The following is a 23,825-nucleotide window of genomic DNA, read 5'->3' as shown; positions in this document are numbered from 1 at the left end:
CTGGATATTATCGGAGGTTTATTGAGAGGTTTTCTACAATGGTACTGCCATTGACCCGATTGACACGAAAGGATACTCATTTTGTGTGGACTCAGGAATGTGAGAGGTGTTTTCTGGGCCTTAAAGAGAAATTGACTACTGCTCCTGTGTTGACCCTCCCCGATCCGGAAGGTGAGTTTGAATTATACTGTGATGCTTCCAAGAAAGGTTTGGGGTGTGTGCTGATGCAAGAAAGGAGAGTTGTTGCTTATGCTTCGAGGCAATTGAGGCCTCATGAAGAGAATTATCCGACACACGATTTGGAGCTTGCTGCCATAGTATTTGCCTTAAAAATTTGGAGGCATTTTCTGTATGGGATGAAATTTGCTGTGTTCAGTGATCACAAGAGTCTAAAGTATTTGTTTGATCAGAAAGAGCTGAATATGAGACAGCGGAGATGGGTTGAATTTCTAAAAGATTATGATTTTGAGTTGAAATACCATCCGGGTAAGGCTAATGTGGTAGCGGATGCATTGAGTAGGAAGTCTGTCAGCGTGTCCCAGTTGCTGTTGAGGGATAATGAATTAATTGAGCAATTCCGTGACTTGAAGCTAACAGATGTCTTTATTGGGAATGTGGATGAATTCTGTAATACACGGGTTGAAGATGGGTTGCATGAGAGCTGTCAGGTGGAAAATGAATTATACGAGAAGATTAAAGAAACATAGGTACGGAACGACAGTGTCAAGTATTTGAAAGGGCGGAGTGGGATATCTGTGAATGAGCAAGGATTGTTATTGTACCAGGGCAGGATTGTTGTGCCCAAGGAATTAGCAGAGGAGGTAATGATTGAGGCCCATAAGGGTCAGTATGCTGTCCACCCAGGTGCCACAAAAATGTACCAAGATCTGAGAACTAAGTTCTGGTGGCCTGGGATGAAGAAGGATATTGCTGAATATGTATCAAGGTGTTTAATCTGTCAGAAAGTAAAAATAGAACATCAGAAACCTGCTGGTTTACTGCAGCCATTGGATATACCACAGTGGAAATGGGAGAGCATCTCTATGGATTTTGTTGTTGGGTTGCCTCGGACTCAGGCTGGTTACGATTCGATTTGGATTATTGTGGACAGACTTACAAAGTCTGCACATTTTCTACCAGTACGAGTGGATTTCACCACAGAGAGATTGGCAAAGTTGTATGTTAATGAAATTGTAAGGCTCCATGGGATCCCGATTAGTATTGTTAGTGATCGGGACCCTAAATTTACTTCTCGTTTTTGGGGAGCTTTGCAACAGGCTTTTGGCACTCAGCTTAGGCTGAGCACTGCGTATCACCCGCAGACTGATGGTCAGACTGAGAGGACCATACAGACACTTGAGGATATACTGAGAGCTTGCACTCTGGAGCAGGGTACTGCTTGGGATCGGTATTTGCCACTGGTTGAATTTTCATATAATAACAGTTTTCACTCCAGTCTGGGTATGGCACCGTATGGGGCGTTGTATGGACGGAGATGTCGTACTCCTACTTGCTGGACTGAGGTAGGTGATAGAGAGAGATTTGGTCCGGATTTTGTGCAGGAGACCACAGTGCAAATTGAAATGATCAGAGAAAAACTGAAACAGGCACAGAATAAGCAGAAAAGTTATTATGATAATAAGCATAGACCGCTTGAATTCGAAGAAGGTGACCATGTATTCGTTCGGTTATCTCCGGTCACGGGTGTCGGCCGTGCTTTGGGTGTGAGGAAGCTGAGTCCTCGTTTTATTGGGCCGTATCAGATTATGAAAAGAGTAGGATTGGTAGCCTATCAGCTTGCCTTGCCGCCACAATTGTCCAATTTACATGATGTCTTCCATGTTTCGCAGTTGCGGCGTTATGTTCCGGATGAATCACATGTGGTGATACCGGATAATATTGAAATCCGGGAGAATTTGAAGACTCCCATTGGTCCTATTGAAATACTGGACCGCAGTGAAAAGAGGCTGAGAAGTAAAATTATTCCCATGTTGAAGATTCAGTGGGAAGGCCGCACACCTGAGGAGGCTACTTGGGAGCGGGAGGATGAGATTCTCCGGCTGTATCCTGAGTTAGCGGACAGGTATCATTTAATTTTGCGGACAAAATTCCTAAAAAGTGGGGTGAATATAACACCTCGTATTTCTAAATATATATGTATAGATGATAGTGTCGCTTAAAAGGTTAGGATTAGTGAAAATCCTGAGATTAGGGTCAAAATGTATAAGAAGGGCAAAATGGTAATTTACCAAACACGTATCCCTAGGCATGAAAAATCGAGTAGAAGGTCTTAAATGGTAAAAATAAGGCCGGAAATGGTTTTAGAACGAAAAATTGAGTGGATAGGCAAGTTTCTGAAAATTTGATGAATAGTGATTTTCCGGTATAAAATACTGCGGTATAATTGTACCGATATGCGTGAAATTTTGATCAGTATTTTTAGGAAACAAAAATATGACACGAACGGGAAAAATACGTAGTCTATGAAATTGTGGTTTAAATTAGATGTTTCATTAAAGTTAAATCGCGTGTGGGACCCGCGGAACCAAAATCCACTTAAGTTTCCCTCATTTTCTCACTAACCTCACGATCTCTCTATCTTCTTTCTCCTTCCCTGCGTGCGTTTTTACCCATTGAAGGCTTTGAAAGCTTTTCATCCAAAACCATCATTTCTTGGCCAAATCCTTTGATTTTGGTGTTGAAATCAATTGGAAAAACCATTCTAAAGCCATTGGTGATATCCCCTAGCCTTGAAATCGCTCCTTTGGTGAGTATTTAGCCTAGGTCAGTTTTGAAAGATTGGAAGAAAGTGATGTTCATGGAGGCATCGGACCTCTAGATGCTTGGAGAAGCCTTGGTGGATAGTCTAGCATTGATTGTGAATGTATTTACATGGTTTTTATGATTGATTTCATAGATCAAATTTATGAACCCTATGCTTGTAATTGTTGATTTATGATGATTGGAAGCTCAAATGGAAAAATTGCATTAGACAATAATGTCTTAGAATGACATGATTGAGCTAGAAATGCTATGAAAATTCTAAGTGAAAACGATGATTTAACTTAGGAAGAAAATTAAGTGTCACGAGATTTAGAAATTTAGTTGTGTGAAAATGGCATGATTGTTTATCGTATAGGTTAATAATAGGATTTTATGACATGTGTAATTTTTGAATTGGATTGAAAGCCTTGAAGGGTGTTTCATTGATGAATTCGAACCATAGGTAGTTGGTAGGAAAAATGATGCGAAAATATGGTTTAGGCAATGGATGTTGATTTAGTGTATAATGGTGGGATTGATGAATCACTTTGATGAGTCAAGGAGTTAAGATAATTGAATTAAATGGAAATGGGCCATTAGGCCTAAGTGACTATAGGTTGGTTTTCTAAATGTGTGAAATTGATGAATTGTTTGCATATGTTTGATGGTCATTTGTTGATCATATAGGTTACTGATACGCACCCTGGACCAGAGATAGAAGAAGGAAGCGGTGATATTGAGATAGAAGAGGTAGTGACGGTGGAATTGACATCAGAGCAGAGGAAAGAAGCTCCTAGAAGAGGGAGCAGGTTGAAAGTGCGCTCCAAGTGGATCAATGATTACCACTTGGAATGATGTGGGCCGTAGTGGGGTCAGAAGCCCAATAGGTGAAATAGGAATAGAGGCATTAAGTACCTGGATTGCTTGTAAATAATGGGCCTACGATGAGTAGCCCAATAGGAATACAATGGAACTCTCTTTTATAGTGAGAGTCACGTCTTAGGAGATTTTATCTGAAGTTTGTAACTGAATTTTCCCTTTCTTCTTCCTCTGTATTCTTCTTGGAGTCCCCGGTAAACTCGAATTACCGTTGAATCTGGCAATATACATTTCCTTGTTTTGGTTTCCCGTTCTTGATCCTATCATTTTGGTGCTTTCATTGAGAGGCAACTTCTGTGCATCGTCACCATGACAGAGGGAACTCGCAGTGCTGTGAAGCAGCAGAACGCCATTGACGAATGTTTGAACCGCGTGCAACACCACGAAGAACAATTCAGTGCCTTAGGAAATATGTTAAAGGAAATGAACTTGAAATTAACAATGATGGAGGCTAAAATAGATCAACAGCATAGAGGTAAAGGTAAGACAGAAACCTCATCAGGAGAGGGAATTGGTGGTTTATTCGGTAATAATCCTTTTAAATCAGTCAAACTAACCATACCTCGATTCAATGGAGGTAACCCGGAGCCGTGGATTCACATGATCCAGCAATTCTATGGATTCCACAATTTGTCTGATGTTGAGAAATTTACGCTCACGTCATTTCACATGGATGGGAAGGCTGAAGAATGGTACCATTGGATGGTCCGTAATGGCAGATTGCATACCTGGAACCAATTTTTTGGAAGCCTTGCGTTCCAGATTTGGCCCTTCACGGTATAGGGATTTGAGAGGAGAACTGGGTAGGCTGACCCAAGGTACTACCGTGGATGATTATCAGACACACTTCAAGCAGCTGGCCAATCAAGTTATTGGGATTGATGATTTAACTTTGCAGAGTTACTTTGAATCTGGTCTCAAACCAAAGATCCGCAAAGAGGTACGAATGCATCTTCCTGCAAGCTTGGAGCAAGCAATTGATTTATTTAAAATAATTGAAGACAAGCTGGATGATCAAAGCACTAGCAGAAATTTTTACAGTAAAAATTAAGTAAACAATACTGCAAATAACCAAGCTGGGTTATTACCTACACCTTCGAAAAATCTGGCTATTGGCACTGGTGCAACTAAAACCCCTCTCCCCATGAGGAAGCTGTCCACTGCTGAAATGGCAGAAAAAAGAGAGAAGGGACTGTGTTTCTATTGTGATGAAAAATTTAGTAGAAGTCATGTCTGCAAAGGGAAGATGTTCATCTTAGTCATGCAGGAAGATGGTGATGATCCACCACTGCCGGAAGATACGCTCTTAGAACTGGAGCAGGTTGCTGAAGAGTTGGGAGGAGAAGACCTTCTGACACCAGAAATTAGCTTGCATGCCATGGCAGGGCAGCACTCAACTAGTACACTGAGGGTCACATGAAGGATCAGTAATGCAACAGTGCAGATTCTTGTTGATGGTGGTTCAACCCACAATTTTATCCAAGAACGTTTGGTGAAATTCTTGGGTTTAGAGATCATACCAACACAGAAATTTCAAGTATTAGTGGGAAATGGAGAGAGGATGGGCTGTTTGGGAATGTGTCCTAAGGTAGTTATGGATATACAAGGGCATAGTTTCTGTCCTGATCTTTATGTGTTACCAATTCAAGGAGCTGAGGTGGTTTTAGGGGTGCAATGGCTATCTGAGTGGGGGAATATTACAATCAATTACAAACAATTGGTGATGCAATTTGAACGAGAAGGACAACCAGTGGAGATACAAGGGGAGCCCACTGCTAACATGCAGCCCATCCAATTAAATCAATTTCGGAGGTTGAATGCTTCCAACTCAGTAGCTTGTCTTTATCAATTGCATGCCACTGTGCACCCTCATGAGTCTCTGATAGCAAGTAGAAATGAACCTGATGCTCGGGTGCTGCACGTTCTCAAGGAATTTGAACAAGTATTCTCCAAGCCTTCCACATTGCCTCCACATCGCCAGCAAGATCACCAGATTCAGTTAGAACCTGGAACAAAGGCAGTTAGTGTCAGACCTTACCGGTACCCACATTTTCAGAAAACTGAAATGGAAAAATTGGTCAAAGAAATGCTGGAATCAGGGGTGGTGCGTCCTAGTATCAGTCCATTTTCTTCTCCGGCATTGCTTGTTAAAAATAAAGATGGTACCTGGAGATTTTGCGTAGATTATAGAGCTCTCAATCAGGTCACTGTAGCCCATAGTTTTCCAATTCCGACCGTGGATGAGATGCTGGATGAGTTGGCAGGAGCTACCATTTTTTCTAAGATGGATCTCCGGGCTGGTTACCACCAAATCCGCATGGTTGATCATGACATTTACAAAACTGCCTTCTGCATGCATGACAGCCACTATGAATTTGTGGTTATGCCATTTGGCTTAACCAATGCCCCAGCTACCTTCCAGGGAATCATGAACTCCATCCTTAAGGTATATTTGCGAAAGTTTGTAATTGTTTTCTTTGATGATATTCTCATTTACAGCAGGACCTTAGACGACCACTTAAAGCACCTGCATGCTGTCTTGGAATGTTTACACACTAATCAGTTTTACGCAAAACAAGAAAAATGTTCATTTGCACAATCTGAAGTTGAGTACCTCGGCCATGTGGTTGATGCAAGAGGTGTTAGACCCGATGATGGCAAAATTAAGGCTGTTGCGGACTGGAAGGAGTCTACCACTGTGAAGCAGTTAAGGGGCTTCCTTGGGTTGGCTGGCTACTATCGCAAGTTTGTCAAGGGGTTCTCCCAGATAGCAGCTCCACTGGCTGCATTCCTCCAAAAGGATGCCTTTAAATGGGATCCCAAGGCCACACAAGCAATGCACCGATTGAAGGAGGCTTTGACTAATCATCCAGTGTTAGCTTTACCTGACTTCAGTGAGTCTTTTGTACTAACTACAGACGCCTCAGGAACTGGTGTGGGAGCTGTACTCAGCCAAGAAAACCAACCCATTGCCTTCTTTAGCCGCAAGTTGACTCCACAAATGCAGCAAGCTTCTACATACGTCCGGGAGCTATTCGCCATTACAGAAGGAGTGGCTAAATTTTGTCAATATCTGTTGGGTACTAAATTTTCCATCCGTACTGATCAGCGCAGCATAAAGAACTTGATGGCTCAGGTGATCCAGACACCTGAACAACAAAGATTTTTAGTCAAATTACTTGGCTATGACTTTGATATTGAATATTACCCTGGTGCAATCAACAAAGTCGCTGATGCTCTGTCCCGGAAACACGAAGGTGAAAAGAGCACTGACAGGACAACTTCTCAGTTGCTGGTCTTATCTACCAGGATTAATCCCCTGCTACCTGCTATTAAGGCAGAGGTCACAAATAATCCCGAATTACAAAAAATATTAGTTGCTCTTCAAGACAACAAAGAAGGGTTTGAGGATTACCACTTTAAGGATGATCTGCTCTACTTCAAAGGCCGTATTGTGTTAGCTAGTACTTCAGCTATCCGAATTACCTTGCTCCATGAATTCCATTCGACAGTGGTGGGCGGTCATGGTGGTATCCGCAAGACTTTTCATCGGATTTCTAATCACTACTACTGGCCAAAAATGAAGTTTGATGTTCAGGAATTTGTTCGTTCCTGCCCAATATGTCAGGTTACTAAGTACCAGCCTCTGTCCCCTGCTGGTCTCTTGCAACCACTGGCTATTCCAAAGGCGGTCTGGGACGATCTCTCCATGGATTTTATAATCAGATTACCACCATCGGAAGGCAAGACTGTTATTATGGTGGTTGTGGATCGCCCATCCAAGTACTCCCATTTTTCTGCGTTGACAGGCAATTTTACAGCTTCGAAGGTGGCTTCTGTGTTTGCTTCGGATGTATGCCACCATCATGGTATTCCGCGTTCGATAGTATCAGACAGGGATCGATTTTTTCTCAGCAAGTTTTGGCAGGAATTGTCTCGACTGAGTGGTACCCAGCTCCATTTCAGCACTGCCAATGACCCAGAGAGTGATGGTCAGACAGAGGTCACCAATCGAGGATTGGAACAGTACTTACGCTGCTATACTATGGAAAATCCAAAAGAATGGACACGATACTTACCATGGGCTGAATTCTCATACAACTCCTCATTTCATTCGGCCATTGGCTCCAGCCCCTTCCAAGTGTTGTACGATAGACTCCCCCATCGAGGCTGTAGATACCTTGCTGACCCAGAGAGATCACATTATTAGACAGATCAGGGAGACTCTCCACCGCACTCAGCAGCGCATGAAGATCCAAGCGGACAAACATCGTCGAGATGTACAGTTCACCGTGGGTGACCAAGTTCTCGTCAAACTGCAGCCGTACCGTCAGAAATCCGTTCGGAATCAATCCTTCTCCAAGCTCTGCCGCCGCTATTACGGCCCGTTTCCGGTGACTGAACGCGTGGGTGCAGTAGCCTACCGTCTCTCCTTGCCCGCCGGTTCGCGAATCCACCCGGTGTTCCACGTTTCCCTCTTGAAACCGTATCGGCAAAATGCGTTCTTTCACCCGTTGCTACTGCCAACCGTGACATGGGATAATCACCCTGTGACCGAACCCATGGCACTCCTGCGTTCCAGGACCATTCCCAAGGGAAAAGCTACTGACTTTCAAGTGCTTGTGCAGTGGAGTGGGCTTTCCCTCGAAGATGCTTCTTGGGTGTCTTTAACCGAGTTTGCTCAGGCCTTTCCTCACTTCGATCTTGAGGGCAAGCTCGAATCTTTAAGGAAGGGGGGAATTGATACGCACCCTGAACCAGAGATAGAAGAAGGAAGCGGTGATATTGAGATAGAAGAGGTAGTGACGGTGGAACCGACATCAGAGCAGAGGAAAGAAGCTCCTAGAAGAGGGAGCAGGTTGAAAGTGCGCTCCAAGTGGATCAACGATTACCACTTGGAATGATGTGGGTCGTAGTGGGGTCAGAAGCCCAATAGGTGAAATAGGAATAGAGGCATTAAGTACCTGGATTGCTTGTAAATAATGGGCCTACGATGAGTAGCCCAATAGGAATACAATGGAACTCTCTTTTATAGTGAGAGTCACGTCTTAGGAGATTTTATCTGAAGTTTGTAACTGAATTTTCCCTTTCTTCTTCCTCTGTATTCTTCTTGGAGTCCCCGGTAAACTCGAATTACCGTTGAATCTGGCAATATACATTTCCTTGTTTTGGTTTCCCATTCTTGATCCTATCAGTTACCTCTCTCGAACGCGATAGTGGAAGATTGAGCTCGGAGCGTACGTTTGGAGCCTTATTCTTGGAGTTGAGGTAAACCCTTGGAACTGGAGTTTAGTCCCTTGTGTGCTCCACCACACCTAGTGGAAGGTTATGGTTGGAATTTGTGTTGTATGATGTGGTGTGGGAAATGTATGTTCATGCATCATTACTGTTGTGTGCATTGTTTGTGATCTCTGGCCAGTAGATGTGTGTTGGTTTGGACTTCCGCTGGAGATATCCTTTGGGGATTCCGGTCGGGTATTGCCGTGGAACCGACTCTGGGAGCGGTACCAGGATGATCCAAATGTGGGACTTCCGCTGGATAAGGCTCATGAGGAGTTCCAGTTGGGTTTTGCCATGGGGTCGTCTCAACAATGGGAGAGGCACCAGGAAGATTCCCGAGAGTTATATGAAGGGGTCCTCGAACGGAATTCTTATGAGGATGTTCTTGGATGTGCCCAGTTGTGTGTGATTTTGTATGCATGCATTTTTACATGATATCATTTGTAGCACTTTGAGTGAGCCATGGGGTGGAGTGATCCTCTAGTACCCTTGGTTTACTGTGATATATATGTATATCTCACCCCACGTTTGGGGACATTGTTTCAGAACATTATGAGCACGGAGGAGTTTCGGGCAAGAAGCCCACTTAGTGGATGGCAGTAGCATGTGGTGCATATGGAGTACATGGTGTTTTGGAGAAGCATATATGATGCACATAGGATTTAGTTAGCATTTTGGGACTTAGATTATGAACATATTGCATGTGGAGGTTTCCATGCTTTTGTGATGTTCATGATTATATTCTAAGTCTTTTGTATTGGATTTACATTATGCCTCTTGTTTCTATTCGCATTTTGTGTGAGCATGGGACTTGTCCATGGCCACCTATGTTGTATTTGAGGCATTGGAAAACTTATGTTGTATATGGACCATTTAATGTGTAAATGGCTATGATATTGAGAACATTGTAATTGATGCATTGATTAATGAATATGCATGATGGAAGGGCCTAGAGCCTACATTAGGACATGTGTAAGGTGTATATGAAGTAGCAAGGTGTTAAGAGTAAGTTAGACCACTCATTTTGGGTCTTAAAAGCTGTCATCTGTCATTTTTGCTGCATAGTAATCGATTACTTTTCACTGGTAATCGATTACCTGCAACAGGGGACGAAAAAATGAGCTTCTGTCTTCGAAGTAATCGATTACCAGAGCATTGGTAATCGATTACCTAGTTCAGTAATCGATTACCAATCTCTGGTAATCGATTACTAGAAAACAGGGGAGCTGAATTTGAGGTTCTGACTTCTACAGTTACCTTTGGTAATCGATTACCTCAAGTATGGTAATCGATTACCACTGTGTTAAAGTTCAAAAATGTGTTTTCAAAAATCTAAAATAAATGGCATTGCTTCGAGGGATTATGTGTAGTAAGTTTTTAAGCTTCCACGAGTTTTTGCATTTACAATTATGACGTTGTTTTAATTGATTAAGGAAATGGTTAATGTTTAAAGAAAGGAATGTAATAAAAGAAAAAGTTTACCCGTAATTTAATTAACTCAATTACTGTGATTGTAACTGCGTTTAATACCATATGCAATGATAACATTACTGGTACGTAACGAGCTGTTACAATAGGCAAGTTTCAGAAAAATCAGTGAATAGTGTTTTTCGCGGGTAAAAATATCGCGTTATGATTGCACCATAAAACGTTCCAGTTGAATTTTGAGCTCTAGGTTTCAATTATGAGTCATAAATGGTCTATTGAGTTAGGAAATATGATTGTTGATAAAATTTGATGAAAGTACATTTTGGGGAAGCATGCCGACGGCGCGCACGATAGCTTAAAACAGTGTTTTCTCCGAACGAATGGAGGACTCTGAATTCATCTGGTCAAGCCTAATTAAAATGGAATAGTTAATGTTAAAAATTAGAGTTTCTAAATAGGTTTTGAATTTACGGACGTTTAGTGAGAGTTTTGACGCGTTTTGAATCGCGTGAGGTGGCGTGGGACCCACCCCACTTAAAATCACTTAAGTCCACCTCATCCTATCACTATTCATCATCTTCCCACTCCCCTCTCTCTCCCTTCAGCCGCGCAAACAACCCCCTCCCCCTTCATTTTTGTGCAAATCTTTCTTTGATCACAACTCACACAAAACTCAACCAAAATCAACAAACTTTGACTTGAATTCCATAGGAAATCACCATCTAAAGCCATTGGTGGCCTTGTTTAACCTTGAAAGTGAGTGGATTTTGAGATCCTCCCCATTTTAGGCCGCGGTTTGCTTAGGAAAAAGAGTGACCATGGTGTTTTCAAATGCTCCAATGATGGAGTATACTTAGGAGTAGTCATTTGCCTTGCTTTTGGGTGAGTTATTTCAGCATTTCAATGGTTGATTTGTGATTTATGTTTATGAACCCTAAAGAGGGATTTTATGATGTGTTGTGTTAGAGAGCTCAAATGGAAAATGTCTATTAGATGATAATGCCTTAGAATGATGTATTAATGCTGGCTTTTTGACCCTTTTTCCCCTCTTTAAATAATTAATAACCAATTTGCCCCTCCCCCAGAACTATCCACCATCCTGCCCCCATTTAGTCGATTAAGTTGCACTTTTAATCGACTAAATGGGCAAAACTCAGGAATCATGAAACACGAATTTTAGTCGACTAAATACTCACCTTAATCGACTAGATTTGTTGCACTTTTAGTCGACTAAATATCGCGGAAAATCCTATATCAAGACCTCTCTTGGTCTCATTTTCATTATATTCGAAATCAAAACTCCTCTTTCTCTTGTTTGTCAGCTGTGATCCTTCCAATCACCCTTCCATTTCATCACACCACCTCTAAGGCATAGTAATTGTGAAATCATTGTCATTTCCCTTTATTTCTCAATTGTTTCCCCCAAATCCGAACCCAAAACCCTAAAATCCGATTCCTGCCCCCAAAATTCATGTGAAAGATGAGCTCAAGTCCAAACATGTATGTTACCATGATTTACTATGATGGAAAGCATTATGAAGGCCCCAACGGTGTTCAATTTGAAGGAAAAACAAAAATGTTGAAAATCAAACAGGGCACTACGTACAATGAGCTGAAGGGGAGGATTCACCAAAAATTGGGGCTACACGGCAGCCATGGCGTTCAACGGATGATTGCCAGGGTAGAGTCTACAGTTGGTAATGATGCTATATTCTACATTGGTAATGATATATGTGACGATGAAGATGTGGACTGTGTCATAGATGCATTTGTGGACCGAAAATTTCAAAACTTTATTGAGATATATGTTGAAATAGACTGTGGTCAATCTTCATCTGCACTTGTGCATGGAAGTAGTCAAAGTCAAGAAGACAGAGTGGTCGGTTTATCTGCACCTACACCTGTCTTAAGTCAGATAACACTGAGGGAAATAGACGAGGATGAGGATGAGCATGACGAGGATATGGACAGTGAAGACGATGGTGAACCCGAGAGTGTTATTCCACTGGGTGACACCTCAGATACGGACGTAGAGGGGAATTTTGACGCTGATACTAGTTCAGGAAACTTGAGTTCCCAGTTATGCCACAACTCCGTGTTGACCCTGTTAGCAGTGGTAAGATTGTAAATTAAAGTTTTAATTTTGCATATATATATATATATTTGTGTTTTCTTTCGTACTGACGGATAAGTTTAAATTTGGACGTAGGTTCTGAGATTGAGCCATTTTGGAACGACAGCCCACACTATTCCTTCATTAATTGGGCTCACCCTAATGATGAGACGAAGATATTGTATGGCGACGATGACATCCACGGTGGCTGGCATTTAGGGGATCCATTATATTTGTACCAGGAGTTTCGAACTAAATCTGAAATGCAACATGCAGTCAAATTATATTGTATGAAGTCTCATCGTACTGCTGTGGTGGCAAAAAGTGATGACCATAGATTTGTGATGAAGTGTCGACACCATAATGATGGTTGTCCCTGGTACGTGCGGGCTATGTTGCCCAAGAATGGAAATAGTTGGGTTGTTAGTAAGTGGGGTAAAAAACACACCTGCCTAACCAAGGCCTTACTCAGGACCATAGACAGCTGGATTCTGATGTAATCTGTGCAGCCATTATAAGTATGTATTACAGAATTTTTGTTTATGGTTTAATTTTTCAGTATATTTATTGACTGTGTTGACTTCGAATTTTGTATAGGTATGTTAAAAGAAGATCCATCCACGAAACCAGTTCTTATTCAGGAGAGGGTACAAAGTTTGTATGGATACAACATATCTTATAGGAAGGCTTGGAAGGCTAAAATGAAGGTCATTGTGAAGTTGTTTGGCGACTGGGAAAAATCATATGCCATCTTACCTGGTTGGCTGACCTACATGACACAGATTAATCCTGGTTCTGTGTTCAAGATTGATACGGACCAGTGTTGTGACGAACGACGTGTCTACACCGATAAGGCTGTCTTTCGCAGGGTATTTTGGACTTTTCACCAGTGCATTGAGGCTTTCAAATATTGTAAACCTATAATCCAAATTGATGGCACACACCTGTACGGGAAATACAAAGGTACCCTCTTGATTGCTACGTCACAGGATGGTGATGGATTCATTCTGCCTATTGCGTTTGCCATATTTCCACCGGGTGAGAGATTGGATGATTGGTTGTGGTTTCCTAGCCAGATGCGTTTCCATGTCACACGTAGGCATGATATATGTCTAATATCCGATCGTCACCCCAGCATCATCAGGGCTGTGAAGGATCATGCCGGTTGGCAGCCTCCATTTGCGTATCACGTGTTTTGTCTTCGTCACATTGGAAGCAACTTTAACACTAAGTTTAGGGACGTGGAACTGAAGAAAACGCTGATGAAACTAGGTAAGCTATTTTCATGAATGTGTACATGTTGTATGTAATGTTGTTTATGTAAAATTCATTCAATTTGGGTTCATTTTTTGCAGGTTACATGTGTTCGAAGATTCACTTTGATTTAAGATTTCAAGAATTTGTCGACAGTAACCCACAAGTAGCCTCATGGATAGATCAGATTCCCAAAGAGAAATGGTGCAGGTCTTATGATGAGGAGGGTCGAAGGTTTAGTCATATGACGACTAACCTATCTGAGTGTATCAATAAGGTCCTACGGGGTGCACGTAATTTGCCAGTAACTGCATTGGTCAAGATGACGCAAAGTAGACTTGTAGAGTATTTTGTGAAGAGGCGTGAAAAGATCAAAAAAGCAAAGGACAAAGGCTGGAGAATTGCAAAAAAGGTTGAGGCCTTCTTACAAAAGAATGATTAGTTAACTGTCAGTCTCCGTGTTCGTGTTTTTGATAGAGACTTGCAGTTGTTTGAAGTTGAGGATGCCTACAATCAATCTACACATGATGCCGGCGACATTATGAAGGTTGACTTGCTAAATCGTAAATGTCAATGTGGACGGTTCACAGCTAGACGATTTCCTTGCAGTCATGTGTTAGCAGTGTGCAAGGTTGAAAAATTGAACCACTATGACTATGTCGATCCTGTGTTCTCAATTACACAAATTGAGAAGGTCTATGCTGCACATAGGTTTCCAATGGGTAATGAGTTGTTGATCCCAGAAATAGATGGTCCAACTATTATCCCAAATGCATCTTTGGTTCGTGCACAAGGGAGACCGAAGTCTTCAAGGATACAGAATGAAATGGATTGGGTTGAGTCCCAACCCACAAGCAGTAAAACTAGATGTAGCACCTGCAAGCAAATTGGTCACAATAAACGTACATGTCCTATGAGGATTAGACAAAGCTGAACCAATGTTGTTCATGTATTTAAGGTCTTTTGTAAGAGTTCATGTAATTCTGTTATGAATTTTTATGTTACTTTGTGTTACTGTATAACTCATTATGTTATTTGACTTTTCATTTCTAAGTCCATTATCTAACATTGGTCCATATTGATAGATTGAAACTCATAACTAATACTAATTTTACCCCTAAATGAATTCACCAAGTTTCGGGGAGCGTAAACAAACGGTTTCAAGCAATACATACCCAATTGCATACGAATCCTGTACAATACAATTTTGTACCTGGAAGTGTGTTCCCCAAGTCATTATATACGTGTACATTAGTATTCGATCGGTTCCGTGCCAAAAAAATGCGTGCAAAACAGAATGGGGTGTCAAAACCAATTATTTAGTCGAGCAACCTGTGCTGGTTCAGTCGACTACACAGTTTAGTCGACTCAACCAGTACAGGTTGCTCGACTAAATAAGTGGTTTTGACACCCCATTCTGTTTTGCACGCATTTTTTTGGCACGGAACCGATCGAATATCAATGTACACGCATATAATTACTTGGGGAACACACTTTCAGGTACAAAATTGTATTGTACAGGTTATAAACCATGAATGTACATGTATTGCATAAATCTTGGTTTAGGGTACCCGAAACTTGTGTTCTTCATTTAACTCTCTTATGAGCACCTGTTCTGAATTTCATTGGACATTTTAGACCCGTTGGACTGTGATTAGACACAAATTGAAAACAAGAATGTAAAATTACCATGTTCCTTCATTTGGTAAACAAGAAAAATGACATAATTACGTAAACGAATCACAACATGATGGGAACATTAAATAGTTCAACTCATAAACATAATATCACATAAACTACAAATGTCAAATATAAAGACCGAAGTCAATTACATTACAACACACACTACAAACGTAAAGTAAAAAACATAAACCCTAAATCTAATCCTCCTCCTCCTCGGACGCCATCTCCTCGTCATCCTCGTCTGACACATCAGTCCCCTGTCCTGCAACATCCTCAACCTGCTGTTTTCCTCGTCCAAGCTCTAGACGAGCAAGCCTATCTTCAACACCCTTGAACCGTCCCTGTATATGTCTAAATCTTTCATTCCCTTTCTGCACGTGACTCTTCTTCCATTTTTTGTGTTTCAACGCCATTTTTCCTATTTTCTTCAGCGTGGCGTTTATGTCCTTCCTGACATCACGCAATGAAAACCCACCCTCAGGCTCAGCTATCTCCTGCTGGTCACCCTCATCATCATCGTCATCATCATCCTCCACCTCGGGCTCAACCATGTCTACAAGTGGAGCAACATCAGGAACCTCAACATCAGCCGCACCTGTGAACTGCCACACTGCTGTTTGGGGGTTCTTTGTCATCTTGCACTGCTCCAGTAGACGTTTTCCAAACTTATGATTATACCTTGTGGTCTTCTTCAAGGTCACATTACCCATGGGAACATCAAAATGCTCCAATATCCTCTGAACAAGACAAGCAAATGGAAGTGCACCCTTGTGTTTGGCCTTATACATCATCCAACAGATGTAGTGCCTCCAGTTCACCGAAGTACCATGTCGGATAGCCCACATGATGGGAATGTCATGCTCCAACACCCTGGAATGATTGAACGCTCGCGGAAACAGAATGTGGGTGATGACATAGTGTAGTATACGGGACTCCACAGTAAGCAACCCCACCGTATAGGCAATGTGTTGCCCACGGACTCTTATCTGCTCTTGCACGGCATCACCACATGTATATCCTAGAAGTATGGTCCCGCTGTCTGCATCATATTCCACAGTCTGCGCAGAATCAAAGTCATACCTCGGTAACTCCAACCATATCGGAGCCGTCATGATGATCTCCACCCCGCAGACCCTAGACCTCAGCTCACCCTATACGTAGATGAGGTTATGGTAGAAGGCCCGTACATGCAGCTCAGAATATGAACACGACAGTTCAGCCAAGGTCCTAAGATGTGATTCGTCCAACCACCTCACAATGTTAAAACCTTCTTGTTCAAAAAAGGCTGTATCAAGTGATTTGGCCCCACATATGGGTCGGTTAACAAAGTCACGGACAAATGATTCATGAACCACGGGGTCATTCTCGAACAAGTATCCGAATGACAGGTCGACAGGAGCGGGCTCTTCCTCTTGTGGCCTTGACGAAGACGGACGGTCTTGTCGTAGCTTCTGTCATCTCTCATTTCCAGTGCTAGACGATCTTCTACGGCCAGCAATAGGAACAATTGTACCTACAATGCAAGTGGAAACAATATCAATGAACAATAACAATATCAAAAAATTTAAAATTCAATATAAAAAACAAAACCTAATCCTAAAATAAAACAGAAAACAGAAACCCTAACCCTAACCCTAGCACATAACAAAAAACCATTCCTAGCCCCTAACATAAAAACATCAACCCTAACACTACAACCCAAACAAAACAGCAACATAAACCCTAACCCTAACCCTAACCCTAACCCTAACCCTAAGCCTAAGGAACCACATCAACCCTAACCTTCACCCTCACAACAAACTTAACACCCTACCCTAACCTAAATCCACAAAACCGCAAACAGAAATCAAATGCATGGAGAAAACAAAAAAAAAACCTAAACCTAAAACCAAATGCAAGTCAGAAAACGTTACCTAAATGTCTATTTCGCAAGTGTGAACCAAGGATGCTTCAATCGCACCTTCAAGGTTTGAGATTCAGACTTGGTTGGAGAGAGGGGACGGAATGGAGAGATTTAGTCGATTAGGGTTTCAAAATAACCCCCTTTGCGAAATGGGGATTTTTTAAAAAACCTGATCTGCGACATTTAGTCGACTAAATAATGGGCTTAGTCGACTAAAAGTGCAACGAATGTAGTCGATTAAGGTGAGTTTTTAGTCGACTAAAATTCGCGTTTCATGATTTCTGAGTTTTGCCTATTTAGTCGATTAAAAGTGCAACTTAATCGACTAAATGGGGGTAGGATGGTGGATAGTTCTGGGGAAGGGGAAAATTGGTTATTAATTATTTAATGAGGGGCAAAAGGGTCAAAAAGCCTATTAATGCTAGAAACGCAATGAAAATTTTAGGTGAAATGTGATGATTTTTAACTTAGTGAATTTGAGGTCATGATTTTGGGACTTTGGAATTTTGTATTGAGGCATTGTTTGATGAATTGTGGTATGATTATATGATGATATAATGTGGTTGTGTGAGATGTGGAGTGATTAAAAGTGAATGGAAATCCTAGAATTGCCCTAGGTTACAACTTGGCCTTTAAAGGAAAATTATGGAATTGATGTTGTTGGAAATTGTTTGAGTGATGAATTATGTGTTAAAAAGGTAATTAGATGGGTTGTGTGGTGATTGGAAAGTGGAAGAATCAATGCAAAAATAGTAAGTGGCTTAGTTGGCATAAAGAACCTAGAGTGAAATATTTCGCAAAACGATGCGTAAATGTCGTAAAACGGAAAAACGACGATTGAACTAGCCTCTAAGCAACCTAAGGAAGCGTAATAAAATGAGAAAGAAAATTTAGAAAAATAAATCCTAAATTAACACTACAAAGGCCGAACCACCAAGGAAGGTGGGGGGATTTTGCGGTTTTCGCGTTCTGATGTAATTCGACGCGAAAATGGCGAAACGACACTTGAACTGGCCTCTTGACAACCTATTGAGGCGTAATAAAATAAGAAATAAAATTTAGAAAAATAAAAGTGGAAATAAGCCTAGGATGGCCGAACCTACCAAGTGTGGGTGAGGTGATTTCGTGATTTTACGTTTTGCGTTTTGATGCTATTTGACGCGTACTGATGGATGTACGTGATTGTATAGGTTGCCGTACGTTGACTTGAATCCCGAACCTTGAATCTAGGAGTTTCCCTTGGTCCTGGACCAAGTGGATTGAGGTATGTAATTGGTTCAAGCATGTATAATTGTAAATTAGCATGTATTGTTTGAATTATAAGAGATTGGGAATGTCCTCAGTGTAGGCATTCTGCTGTGTACCAAGTTGAGGGATAAGCTGCTGCGGAGCTTGTGAAAACAATATTTAAGGTAACCTCTTGGTACTGGGGCTTGTTCCTCTTTTCTGTTCTACCTTGCCAGTTGATGGCAACGGTAGGACGTGTGTATGAGTAGTATAGAACACATGAGCATGCATGCATTATTACAATGGGTACTTATGTACCGAGTCTCTGGCCAATAGACAGTTTTATTAGCCTTCGGGCAGTTTCGGACTTCCACTGGATAGGTCTCCAGGAGGGAGTTCCAGTTGACCGTGGGTCATGGTGTGTGATCCGGGTAGGAGCACACTAGGAATGTCTTTGGCGTTTTGGATGGTTGGGGCATCATGGTTGTGATTTTTTGAACACACCTTGGATGATACCCATAGGCTTATATATGTCCAGGGTGTACGTGGAATTGGGGTTACCATCCCGTATCGTCGTAGTTTGTATCTTTATATTCCCCATTTCTCTAAAACCCTTGCTATATCCCGTTTTAAAATTGGTTGTTGTATTCTATTCATATGCATCGAAGTGAACCATTGGGCAGAGTTTTCTCCAGAACCTCTGGGTTACTGATATATATTCGTATATCTCACCCCGTCTCGGAGCATTTTATTTCAGGATGTACCTGTGGCGTTGGAGCAGCGGGCAAGAGGCCCGCAGAGTGATAGAGGAACATTTTCAGTATTTGGCATATTGTTCATGTTGGCATGCCTAAGTCTAGTAGTTTGTATCATTTGAATTTATGTTTAAATTGTAATTGAAGTTGTAATATTGTAAAGGGTAATTTGAAGTTGAAGTCGTAAGTTGTAATATTTAAGTATATGTTGTAAATGTAAAAGAGATGCATGATGTACTAAGATGGAAGGATTTTAGGCCTATGTTAGAGTTATGGTTATATGCTTATATTGTGAAACTACATGTAAATGAGACCTTTGTGATTGAAACAAGTAAGGAATATAATGTTAGCTCTATAGTATAACTGTGTAATAAATATAAACTGGATTGGGTTGTAAGTGCCCCAAGGCATTGTAGGTCCTTGTGTGTGCCACCCATTGGATTATTAATGTATTATTGTTGGATTATTAGGTACTTTGAGGCATTAGTGAGCTTGTACAAATTTGGGGATTGTTGGAAAAACAAAGGAAACTCTAGCGAATTTTCTGTAGAATTGGCAGATTTTAGGTGAACTTTGGGAGAGCATATCTCCCTCTACAGATGTCTGATAGGGACGTGCCATACGCCATTTTGAAGCTTGAGATTTACCCTATATGTTGTTAAAGTATGAGCCAGTTCTGGGTTGTAAGCAGCCCTGTGGAATTTATTGAGTTTGGTCTGTCCAGGTACCTCTGATGCAGGGGCTGTTCTGGCCAGTTTTTGGGAAATTGATTCCCACTTCGTCTCTCAGTCAAATTGAGCGTGTTATACACCAAAATGAAGTTTGAGATGTCTATTTTGTAGGATAAAAATTTGAGAGCAATTTGATGAGTGGATTGTGCGCAGTAATTCGAGAAGTGTAAGTGGTTTTTATGCTATTTTGGGATTGGTTGGCTGTTTTGCTTATCCAACTTCAAACGGCGATAACCAGAGCAAATGAGCTCCGAATTGAGCGTGTGATAGCTTGCTGAAAAGGAAATTAAGTAAGACAAAGATATAATCTGAAAATAAGGTATGGTTGTGAGCGGTGTGTTTGCGGAAAATTGATGAGTGAACCATGTTCGAAAAAGTAAAAACGTAAAGTTTGGTAATTGGCTAAGTGAGTTTATGGGAACCCCTTAGTAACTTATAATAAGTATATTGTGATGTAAAAATAGATAAAATAAATATTCCGCAAGAGTTAACAGTTATTGTCACAACTTTTAATTATTACGCGTTTTATTGTTTTAAATGCACGCGTAATAATCGGAAAAAGTTTATTCGTATTTTTATAAATGAATTGCTGTGATTGTAACTGCGCTTAATATCACAATTAATGTTAACAATACCGGTACGTAACGGGCTGTTACACTATAGGAAATGGTCCACAAATATCCGTATGAATCAATTCTAAGACGTCTGAAGCTCTGTTGGAACCTATTTTCCTTATGTTTGTCTGTTTCCCCTTTATGCATTCAATGCACACCTCAAAATCATCCAGATCAAGGGGTTCAAGAATTCCATCAGTCATAAGCCTCTGAATTCTCTGTTTAGAGATATGACCTAAACGTTTGTGCCACAGAATGGCAGAATTCTCTTTTAACTTTCGCTTTGTACCATTTGCACTCGAGTGCAATATTTCATTATCAGTAGAAACAGTATCAAGCATGTAAAGATTATCAATCAAAGAACCAGGACCAACAATATTTGAATTAAGCGAAAGATAAAATTTATTATTTCCAAATGAACAAGAATAACCAGATTTGTCCAAACTAGAAATAGAAATTAAATCCCGTCTAAATGACGGTGCAACAAATGTCTCAATCAAATCCAAATAAACACCAGTTTTTAACAATAATCTAAAATTCCCAATAGCTTGAACTGCAACCTTCTTGCCATCGCCCACAAAGATGTATCTCTCAACATCACTTGGCGGTCGGCTCCACAGGCAACCCTGTATAGACATACTAATGTGAGTAGTAGCACCAGAATCTACCCACCAAGTATCAATAGGTATAGTAGCTAAATTAATTTCAGAACAAACTAAAGTGAGAGTCATACCCTTCTTTTCGCGCCATGCCTTGTATTTGGAACACTCTTTCTTCATGTGTCCCGATTTCTTACAAAAGAAGCAGGTGAATTCCTGATCCTGCTTCTTTGGCAAAGCATCTGCATTATCCTTAGCTCTATTTCTCTTCTTGTCTTGAGAGGTTGATGCCAAGTGAGCACTATCAGTCTTCTCTCGCTGTAACCTCTCTTCCTCTTGCACGCAGTGAGAAATGAGCTCATTAAGAGTCCATTTTTCCTTTTGAGTGTTATAACTCACCACAAATTGACCGTATTGTGCAGGAAGAGATATAATAACTATGTACATAAGCAACTCAGAGGGCAGCTCTAACTTTAATGCCTTTAGTTTTCCAGCAAGATTAGACATTTCCATAATGTACTCCCTTATGTTTCCCTTTCCTTTATACCTCATGTTTATGAGTTTGGACAAGGTTTGACCAATTTTAGCCTTTTCGTTTCAAGCAAAGTATTGCTCGAGTTCCTTCAGAAACAACTTGGCATCAGTAGTCTCAACAATCGAGCCCTTAAACGCCTCCGGAACGGAACGTTTCATGATCATCAGACACATGCGATTTGAGCGTTCTCACTTCTCAATTTTATCCGTGTTTGGAATTTCCTGAGTGGAAGTGGGTTTCTCAGTCCTTAGCGCATTGTCGAGATCCATGCAGCCGAGAATAATTTCCACATTCTCTTTCCACAGCTTGAAATTTGCCCCATTAAGCATTTGAAGCATATTCATTTGAGCAACATAATTGGCAGCGGTAGCAGAAACTATACAGAGAACAAAAAAGATGACATACAAATAATCCGAAGTAAAATGAGTTTATTATAAGATACCTAGCACAACATTAATATTTAGTCTGTGGACAAAAATATCAACTTGTAAGTGGTACTCTTAGTGTAGTAATCAAACATTGACAATAAGTCCTGTCAAATCATAGCCTTCATGTGGGCCGACTATGAATTACATGGAGAATTCTTGATAATTGTCACATATTTATTACCACAGGTATGTTTGTTACTTGGCCAAATAATAACCTTCCTGTGGGCCGATCACTATCCGCATAAGCAATAAACACACACATGATCACACAACATATGTTATTTGGCCAAACAATAACCTTCCTGTGGGCCGATTATTATTTACATAAATAAAATATATTTATATGACCAACCTATTTGAAATCAAATTAAACTTTATAAATTTGGCCACTTTGGCGGCTAACAAATTTATCATATTCAATTTCAAATAGAAACCTTTAGGGATAATAAACACATTTAAAAATAAAATAACAACAATAAAGAAAATTATTCTTTATCAATTCTCAATGTATATATATATACATATTGTATCATTATATCATTATATCATTATATCAATAACAATAAATACCTTTTCATTATAAGGTTTAAAAATTAATGCACAATCGACGCACATGTAAGCCTTTGCAAATGAAAGCTTGAAAATGATGCACACAATAAATACCTTTTCATTATAAGGCTTAAAAATTAATGCACAATCGACACACATGTAAGCCTTTTCAAATGAAAGCTTGAAAATGATGCACACAATACTCAAAAATTTAAATTTGGCTTTTGACAAAGAATGTAATGTCCCACATCGGTTGGAGAGGGGAACGAAGCATGCCTTATAAGGGTGTGGATACCTCTTCTAGTGTGAGGCCTTTTGTGGGGTGTCCCAAGAAACAAAACCGTGAGCCCGAGGGCAAAGCGGACAATATCATGCTACAGGGTTTGAGGCTGTTACATTTGGTATCAGAGCCTGGCCCTGGACCGGCGTGTACAGCGGGGACGCTGTATTCCCAGTGGGGGAGGATGTAATGTCCCACATCGGTTGGAGAGGGGAACGAAGCATGCCTTATAAGGGTGTGGATACCTCTTCTAGTGTGAGGCCTTTTGTGGGGTGTCCCAAGAAACAAAACCGTGAGCCCGAGGGCAAAGCGGACAATATCATGCTACAGGGTTTGAGGCTGTTACAAAGAATATCAAATTTAAGAATAAAAAAAACTAAATAAGCTCAAAAATATGAAGCATAAATAAATAAAAATGAACGCTATTATTATGTCAATTTAAATTGCAACTCAGAATTCCCTTAAACTTACTTCTCAATGACATTGAACTTATATTTTTCAAATTCAATTACAGTAACATGACATATGTTACATTCTCTTAATTTATTATTCCGCAAATTGCTTCAACATTGGAAACTGAAATTTGAAGTCATTGTAGAAGAGTATACTAGAAAATAAAATTACAAAAAAAAAAATTAAAATGAGTTCTACATTTTTTTCTGACAAGATAAAACAATTTTGGTTTTTTTTTTTTAACAAACGCATAACCCGACCGGATTACCGGGTTTGAGCGCTTTTGTTCAGGTTTTGATCGTATCACTGCATGACCGGTCCAATACTTGACTCGACCCGATTCACCGGGTC

At 40.6% G+C, this 23,825-nt stretch overlaps 1 protein-coding gene across 1 annotated transcript; it reads left to right on the top strand.

Annotated features, from left to right (window-relative positions):
- Positions 1-7,889: 7,889 nt before the first annotated feature.
- Positions 7,890-8,546, top strand: LOC133298911 (uncharacterized). Its single transcript, XM_061498301.1, has one exon. It carries the CDS (start codon positions 7,890-7,892, stop codon positions 8,544-8,546), a length of 657 nt encoding a protein of 218 aa, XP_061354285.1.
- The last annotated feature ends 15,279 nt before the right edge of the window (positions 8,547-23,825 follow it).

This window comes from Gastrolobium bilobum, unplaced genomic scaffold (genome assembly GCF_033153095.1).
Source record: "Gastrolobium bilobum isolate Gb01-03AN ecotype WA unplaced genomic scaffold, APGP_CSIRO_Gbil_v1 utg16768, whole genome shotgun sequence".
In the NCBI taxonomy this organism is placed as follows: Eukaryota; Viridiplantae; Streptophyta; class Magnoliopsida; order Fabales; family Fabaceae; genus Gastrolobium; species Gastrolobium bilobum.
The sequence above is the reverse complement of the archived record's forward strand: the minus strand, read 5'-3'. Positions and strand labels throughout refer to the sequence as shown.

What these genes read in the sequence shown, in the direction of transcription:
- LOC133298911 (XM_061498301.1), top strand. Translation starts at nt 7,890, where the DNA reads ATGAAGATCCAAGCGGACAAACATCGTCGAGATGTACAGTTCACCGTG.